We start from the raw sequence: 8,526 nt of genomic DNA on the forward strand, positions 1-8,526 counted from the left end.
ATTGTCCTCCACATATCGCCTTCAACAGTTATACCTTTCCGTTGCTTGAAAGCTTATTTACCTGAGCTCTCCTCCAACGTAGCACAAGACGAAGGTGGTTGCATTGTCAAGAGTGGAACGGGCACGCAGAGGATGCCTAATACGCACGCTGGAGCCGTGGTCCGTGAAATATTCAGAGATATTGCCACCGAGGCATCGCTCCACTGCTTAGAAATATTCAAGACGAAATTCGCAGGCCGGCATGAATAGGTCAAGACCCGCAGCCGAGGTGTGTATCAAGATACGCTGCTGGTATTTAGATAGGTACGTTCGAAGCATCGCATCGATTCCCAGTATGTTATAGTTGGCTGTTGAAATGTTGCTTTGAAAATACCATGCCGCACAAAGAAATAGAAGAGAGAACAAAAGTTCGAAAGGTTTCTCCTACAGTAAAGTGAAGAAAGCCGTAACTGGCCCCTATTGCTAGCCAGGCTAGCCTCACCCGACAGTCATTGAAGAAAATACGTTGCACAGAGCGTTGGCTTGCTGTCTAGGCGAGTTTGCAATATTCCAACGGGTTCGTCAAAGGGGCTTAGTGTACTATGTTTAAATGCATATGATCTGCAGCAATTGTTTTCTGTTGTCTCCTTCATGAAGGCGTCACTTGGTGTAACGCTGTGCTCATCCGGGTGTCACGAATTGACAAATGGTGACTATAATACAGCTTGACTTCCCCCAAAGCTGAGCAAGTTCGCAGGTCTGTAAAATGTACTTATTTTTTACATGTGGAGCAGATGAGCGAAGACAACGCACCGTTCCAATGATCAGTGCATTTGCGAAACTGCCCGTTGACTCACGGGCAGCCGTAGTTATTTTTCCCATTCCCTTCCGGCTTGTTGATCCCACAAACACAGAAGGTCACTATCAGTCTCTACTGGGCTCCATTTTAACTGCATATATCTGATCTGGTTTACCCCGGATACAATTTCAGCGCAAACCTGCCCGGGTGCCGTTTTCACAGTGTGAGCTGCACAGATACGCTTCGCCCTCCCACCGTCTAAGCTCATGACTATGCTCCCTCGAGGGGTTTACTATTGTATTAGCACCTATCTGTGGAGACAGAAGCTAGCCAGTTAGCCTGATAAATTCGAAGGTTCGGCGCCTTTATGAGTGAAGCCTAATCACTGGTTCCTGCCCGCCCTTGCGAAATGATCATCTGGTGTCTGTGGGAGGTGATAGCCGACGACGCGGGTAATGCGCTGTACAGAGCTGTACAGTGCATCCGTGGTAGGCGCTGATGTTGATGCGCTCACTCCACAAAGGAGGAAATCCATCTTGTGGTGACTATCTAATACGGACAGGCCCCTGTTGAAAAACCCTCTTGAATTGCTCCCTGCTGCTGGCGTCAACGTGTGAGGCTTGAGACTTTCCTGGCAACGGCTCCCCCTTTAGTAAAAGTTTGCCGTTCAACATCAGGTTTATGCTGCCTCGTCGCTTTAGGAAGTATTTGGGAGATCAGGGTGTTCGAAGAATCCTTCCTCGCCTGCACCTTCTTCCGAGGGTTGCCGCAGCTGCTGTTGCTGCTGTTTCGATGAAACTACCTCTGTGCCGCTGCAGTACAAACACCAGCAAGAAGCACAACACAAGAACCTCCGAAGTGAACTGATATTCTACAACGGAAGGGCTGGGCTGGTTTTTGCAAGAACATATGACGCGAAAGGCTCTTCGTTCACGGAAGTCTGTAGTGCCCTCTGCCAATCAGCCCACTCGATAGAGAGCTTTTCCTGATCCAGAAGCTTCGCAGCTTTCGGAGCGTACAAGGAAATCACGCGGAAACTGAGATGCTGTGAAGCCACTCGACACCTGCGCAGTCCCCCAGGCACAGAAGATGCTGCCTCGAATACCCCAATTCGCTGCCCTCCCTTAGCAGAGTCTGCTGAGGTGCGCCGCCGATAGCTACTTTCGGGAAGCCACCGCTCCGCGCTAGTAATTCATTCGGTGACCCTAAACCCTAGACTACTGGGGAGAACTTTAAAGCCAAATCCTAAAACCTAACCGTAAACTTAAACCCGGAAACCAAAACCTGAGCTTGATCCTCATAAAGGGAGACCTACTTCGGGCACCCATCGGGAAGTTGGTTGTTGAGAGTTGGAATGGGCTTGTGTCCACAGCCACCGCACTGAACAAAACGCTTTGTCGCCTTCCGCGGCTGCTGCTGGTGGTTGCGAGCAACACAGGCAGCATTCAGCCTGTCAGTGTACCTCTCGCACTGAGTCACACAGCCACAAACCCTAAACTCTAAACTCTAAAACCTTAAACCCTTAACTCCTAACCCAACTCCACTGCAAAAGCAGGGATCGAGGGGACGCAAAGGGGTAAGAACGCTACCTGCAAACAGTAAAACGCGGAAATAATGGTTTCCTTGATGGACTGCTTAAATTCATGTTTGATATCCGAGGCTTCCAGGGAACGCAGACGCTCCAGATGGCGCTGGCCGTCTTCCTGACAACAGCCCGCAAACCCTAAACCGTAAACACTCCCATGCAGAGTATATAGGTTGGTTCCTTGACATACGCCTCCCACTAAGCCTCATACTTGTACTGGCTCGTAGAAAATGTGAAGAAGGCGCTGCACTAGCTAGAGAATAAGCTTTAGCGACATCCACAGCAACAGCACCCGCACCAGTGGGAATGACTTGCCTCGTCAACAATATCTGCAACGGAGGACTTGAGTTGGAGCATTTTCTCCAGGATTTCTCTCTTCTCTGCCTCGGTTGCTGCAGGCCCGGCAGCAGCAGCAGAGCCAGTGGGGGTGGATGCAGCTGCACGCTGCATTTTTGCTGCTTTCAAATTTTGTTGTTGTTCCTTGGCAAGTCGTTTCTGCTGTCTCTCCTCTGACCGCTGCAAGGCCTCTCCAGCCTTTTGTGTTTGCTTCAGAGCACTTAGGGTTGAAGAAACAAGCTTTGGCTTCTTCAACTCCCGAAGCGCCCGCCGCACATCTGCTGCGGAGTCCAAAGGGGGGGGTTGCGGCACCTGCCGCTGGTCAGAACCAGCTTCGGCTGCTGCTGCTGCCTCTGCTGGTGGCACTGCTACAGGTGACCCTGCTTTATCAGTTGCTAGGCTTGCGCCGCGTGCTTTTGGTTCTGCAGCTGCTGCGCCGGCTGCTGCCTGTCCCGCCACTGCAGCAGCACGGTGTTGTTGTTGGTGCTGTGGCGGCTTCTGGACACCTCGCGGTGTAACAGTAGCGATATGATGGAGATAGCGGTAGTTCTTGAAAGCCAACAGCGCTATCTCCTGCAGACAAAGCAGCAGAAGATGCACCAGCTGCAGTAGTAGCACCAACAGCGTCAGGGAGGCTGCTGAGTGTCTGCACCAGTGCAGCGCCAGACAGAAGGAAGGCCTCACGGCATTAGGGTGTAGGAACAGCCGCGTGTGGAGATCCTTGGCCTGCTGTGCCAAGTGCGGCGTGCTGTCGAAACGCATGCGTTTGGTGAGAGACAGTTGAATAGCCAAAGCCATGTCTCTGCTGCTGCTCTGTAGACACACCACACCCTGTACAGCACCCGTTCCGCTTGCTCGATGCGGAAACCAGCAGCAGCAGCAGCACAAACAGCAGCAGCACAAAAAACACCAACACAGCAACCACACAAGCATCAGCACGATACGCAATAGCACTCGGGTGTACGGACAGATGGAAGCTCCACAATTTCCCGCAATTTTCGCACAAACGCCTCCGCCGCCTGCTTGTCTCTATCCGCTGGGCTGCTGCTGCTGCTGTTGCTGCACATGACGGGGGATATGGTGCTGTTAGAAGATTGGGTGCAGCTGCCGTTGCTGCTGGTAGTGCTACTAGTGCTGCTGCTGTTGCCGTTGCTGTTTTTTCTGCTGCTGCTGTTGCTGCTTTTGTTTCCGCTGCTGTTGCTGCTGTTCCGCGCAGAGCTTCCTGTAGGTGTGGAGGTAACCTTGCTGCTGCTTGTTAGGCTATCATTTCCGTTCACAGGTGGTGGAGTACTTCTGGAAGTTTGGTGGAGCAGTATGCTTCGCTGAAGCAACTCTGTAGCAGGGGCAGCACCATAGGGAGTAGCAACAGTGAGTAGGCCCGCAATATCAGCACTCGACAGTATGGCAATGACGGCTATCGGGAGTAGCAGGAGGCCTAACATACTGCTCATCGTTTGCTGCTTTGCATGCAGATGTTGCTGTGGTATATTCTCTTTTTGTTGCTGCTGTTGTATATTCTCCTTTTGCTTATGCGCTTGCTGGCTGGTGTCTCCATGTGCGGGACCAACTGCAGCAGCAGAAGCAGCAGCAGCTGCTGCAGCCGAAGCAGCGGAGGACGGGGCAAGTGTGTTTAGGATCGCTGCGCGTCGGTCCTTGTCTGAACTGTCTAGCAGCTCGTTAATGGAATCTGCAACCGATGTTGCATGCCCTCCCTTTGCCTTCTGATGATCCTTCGTATTCACGTGGAAACGGCAGTACTCCCCCATGCTCGGCCTGCAGCAGCAACAGCAGCAGCACAGAAACACAAACAGCAAAGGCCGCAGCAGTGAGAGCAGCAGCAACGCCCGCAGAAGATGCAGAGAATGCAAGGAAGGCAGGAACAACGACAACAGCATTAGCAGGAAAGCTTGTGACAGCGGCATCAGCAGAAGCAGCAGCAACAGCAGCTGCACCAACAGTGCGCCTCCTTACAGATGGACCATTTGGCGGCACTGCACCTGCCTTCGGGTCATGGCGCTGCAGCGCACTATCCCCTTGACCGTCCCAAGCTGCAGCACCCACAGTCCAAACCCTACACCCATTACCCTAAACCCTCACCAGGCCCTCGAGATGCCTTAACCAAGCCATCACGATATTTGCATTCCTCCAAAGATAATGCAAATAGCGTGGCACCACAAGTGCAAGACACTGGCGAGGATTTAGGGGCTAGGGTTTGGACTTGTAGGATTTGGTCTTCATCCTCGACAGCTGCCGCTCGCGAGTCCCCGCGTTCTGACTTAGGGAGAAGAGAAGGATTAAGAACTGCAATGAGGTCTCCTCTTTTGAATTCTTTCTTCCTGAGCACTCCCCAAACCATACCTCCTTAGCCATTTACCCTAAACCCCAAGCCACAATTTTTAGCTAAGCACGACCCTTCGTACCCGCTCGCAAACCTCCAACCCACACTTTTCAAACCCTACCCTTTACACACTAGGCCGCATACTACTATAGCCTAAACCCTACACGCTTACCTCAGGCTGCTCCACAGCCCTTCCCCACGAAACGTCAGAAGCAAGTTCGTCTCCCTGTGCAGGCAGCAGCACCAATGGAAACCCCATCCCTAAACCCTTCAAGAAAGTAGCTGTACTGATAACCACTGGAAGCAGCAGCAGCAATAGCAGCAGCAGAAAAGGACACTCACTTTGTGTCCCACAGGACCCACCACCATTTCATTTCGCCTGCAGATGCATCCCCACATACACACGAAACATTAGCCCTAAACCCCAGACCCCAAGTCCTAAACCCTAAACTCTAGACCCTAGCATTGGGGGGCAGGACAACATCATTTGAGGGTTTACTGGCGACTCCGCGTGGATCCGAGATAGAAGAAATCACTGCAACAATTACTGCATGCGCTGCTGCTCCCTTGGCTGCATCAAAAGCCGCTTGGGTCATCTGGTGTACGTACACCGCAAAGGAGGAACAAGAACAGCGTAGCCTGCAACCCTCCCCTACACGGGCACGTTAGCTCCCTATCTAGGATTTATATACAAGTTCCTGTCTAGGGCTTAGAGTTTAAACCTTTAACTTGCAAGGGTTTCAACCTACGAAGCTGCACGCCTTCTGTAGCGAAACGATCTTCAGCTCAGGCCGCTGTAAACGGGTCGCAGCGTCTTGGTAGGGCATGGACCACTTCCTGAACTCGCAAACCCTAAACCCTAAACCTCAAATATAAGCCTATTTGATCTAGATCCAAACCCTTTTCTTTCTGTATTGGGGTAATGCGGGCGGCCTTAAGCAATCAGGCGGTAACTGCGAGGAGAATGCCCCTGCGTTTTAGGGATTAAGGTCTAGGGTTTGGGGTTTGACTGTGACGGCTAACTCCATTTCGAGCTCCTTGCCGTCTAAAACGACGCAGTCGCTCTTGACTTTGAGTGTAGGGGTTGTAGCGGCTGCGGGAGCACACAAGCATTGCGAAGCCGAACACTAAACCCTAAACTCTAGACCCCAACAGCCCCCGTTGCAACGAGAAATGGCCTCTATCATAAGGAAGCTATACGCCCTGAGGGTTTGCGAGCTCACACGCCATCTTGGAGAAGCGAATGCTAAGAAATCGTAAACCCTACACCTCAAACCCTTACCCCTCACAGCCCAGCCGACGCCAGCAGAGCTGGCTAAGGTTTGAGGGGGGGTTGTTCAAAGCATTTGCTGTTGCTTGCTGCTTAGAGCGGCAGGAAGGTCAGGAGAATCCGCGATAAGAGGAGCAACCAGAAATCACTGGGGTGGTGTTGTGGTGGGGTTGTTCCTAGTGGAGAAGGAACCAAGCGTGTATGCGATCGATCTTATAGAAAATAAGCCAATAAAGCAGACAAAATACAACAAATATGCAAGGACCCCCTGATTCCGTGGTGTACGGACAATTCAAAGTCAAAAGCCACAAGGGGTGGTTACCGGGCTTTGGGGGCCCCCATCGAAACCCGCAAGTTCTGCGCAGATTTGCAGCAGCCAATTGGAAAAACGCAACAAAATGTAGAAATCAAATTCAAAATGGGTTTTTCTACATCCCTATAGGCAACACAAGGGATGTAAGTGTTTGGCTTGCCATACCTGCAGCTGCATTGTCCATAGATACACCTGTGAGCTGCATACTCCTCGGAACTCGACGAAATATAGCTCCCTTTCACCCCTTTTTAATTATTCCAAATTTCGTTTCTTTATTTTTTTAATTTACTAACTGAAGCACTCCAGCAGCTCAGGGGCCCCCAGAGACTGTCTACTCCCCCTTCCACTTCCCGTTTTTTCTTTGTCTGTTCGAGGCGTTGCTGCACAGACAGGAGAACTGCAGCACTAAAATTATCTCAGGTGTACATGCAATGACATAGAGCCAGGGGTTTGACTGTAGGGGCAACTTAACCATATCCCTAAACCCGCCTGAGCTGCACTCCTGAGGGTGTAGGGTTTAGGGTTTGTGATTCAAGCTGTAGTCGCGGAAGGGAAGGGCACTACAAAGAAAGCCACAAGAATTATCTGCATACAGCTTTCCGACTGGGGCCTCCTTTTAGATGGAGACTTTGAACTTGATCTGCAAACCTTAAACACTAAACCGTCAAGATGGAGCCCTTAATAGGCGGGCCCACCTCGCCCTTCCGCTTGGGCAACACCCGTGAGCTTTCTCTCCTCAAGCCATAATGATGCAGCTTTAGCAGGTTCCTATGATTAGACTGTAAGTTTTTCAGGGTTTATGCTTTACGGTTTAGGGTTGAGGGTTTGCGGTTTGCTGTCTCTTCTTTGTTTTGCAGCTGGTACTGCAACGCATCTACTGGATACGCAGCAGCCGCGGGAACAGAGTGATTTCTCCTTTTACAAGACTGTAAACCCGGGTAAGTTTGCTTGTTACGGTCCTACGCTTTACGGTTTCGCGTTTAGGGTTTAGGGTTTAGGGTTAATGGTTTAGGGTTTAGGGTTTGTAAGGGTTTTCAGCCGACAAAAACCTGCACAGCACCTACAGGAGAGGCAAGAGGAGCGCTGAAGCCACAAAGCTTAAGACGCTGCAATCTCAGGACAGCTTTAAACGGGATGCTCTTAGAACAATTACCAGGTAAACCCTAAACCACCGCTAAACCCTAAGCACTGATAGAGCGGAGGTGTGTGGCATCAACAACAAGACAGCGTAAGACAACTTTATCCCTAGGGTTTAGGGCTAGTGTTTAATATATCTATCTCTGGGGGGTTTACTTTAGGTGACTATCAACCACTACTAGGGTTTCGTTATTAGGGTTTAGGGTTTAGGGTTTGTATGCAGGTTTCTGTCATTTTCCGAGTTTCCGGGTCCTTTATCGGCTAAGGCGCTGAGCAGCCCTCAGCGATCTCTGCTAATAGATATATGGGGTCATCTATTCAGGTAGCTAAACCCTAAACCATAAGCCCTAGTCTGTAGGGGTTTTCTCTCGCGCCCACATCACACAGCCCCTTTAAGAGTTAGGGTTTAGGGTTTATGCCGAAGACTCAGAATAGAGAACTGCAGCATACCCAACATAAAGGAGGAAGAAGAAAAGAGACAGTTGCATGCTTTTATTTTTTCTATTCTTTTCTTTATTGTTTTAGGCGTTGCTTTGATGAATCTGTAAAAATAACTGCAGAAAATGTTAACGATGAAGTCCCTAAACTCTTCAAGGAAATCGGGTACCTAACAGCCCTAGGGTTTAGGGTTTAGGGTTTAGGGTTTACTTTGAAGTGGATGAAGGCTGCATCTTGTTGTTGCTACTTCTGTCGCTGCTGTTGGTGCTGTTGCTTTTGCTACTGCTACTTCATCTGCTGTATATCTGCTATATATATATATATATATATA

The 8,526-nt window shown here is 50.4% G+C and overlaps 2 protein-coding genes across 2 annotated transcripts; one reads left to right on the plus strand and one right to left on the minus strand.

Moving 5' to 3' along the window:
* Positions 1-1,475: 1,475 nt before the first annotated feature.
* On the minus strand, positions 1,476-6,267 carry EMWEY_00014340 (hypothetical protein, conserved; the record flags this gene model as incomplete). The annotated part of the gene is made up of 12 exons (XM_013477278.1): positions 1,476-1,590; positions 1,747-1,842; positions 2,094-2,248; positions 2,457-2,481; positions 2,662-3,272; positions 3,384-3,512; positions 3,704-4,472; positions 4,671-4,747; positions 5,210-5,263; positions 5,787-5,874; positions 6,061-6,130; positions 6,261-6,267. 12 exons carry the CDS (start codon positions 6,265-6,267, stop codon positions 1,476-1,478), a joined length of 2,196 nt encoding a protein of 731 aa, XP_013332732.1.
* A 1,022-nt stretch (positions 6,268-7,289) lies between these two features.
* EMWEY_00014350 (hypothetical protein) lies at positions 7,290-8,083 on the plus strand (the record flags this gene model as incomplete). Its single annotated transcript, XM_013477279.1, has 4 exons — positions 7,290-7,341; positions 7,478-7,558; positions 7,659-7,776; positions 7,981-8,083. 4 exons carry the CDS (start codon positions 7,290-7,292, stop codon positions 8,081-8,083), a joined length of 354 nt encoding a protein of 117 aa, XP_013332733.1.
* Between the last annotated feature and the right edge of the window lie 443 nt (positions 8,084-8,526).

The sequence above is a fragment of the Eimeria maxima genome, genomic scaffold, assembly GCF_000499605.1.
Source record: "Eimeria maxima Weybridge genomic scaffold, Emw_scaff110, whole genome shotgun sequence".
Classification (NCBI taxonomy): domain Eukaryota; phylum Apicomplexa; class Conoidasida; order Eucoccidiorida; family Eimeriidae; genus Eimeria; species Eimeria maxima.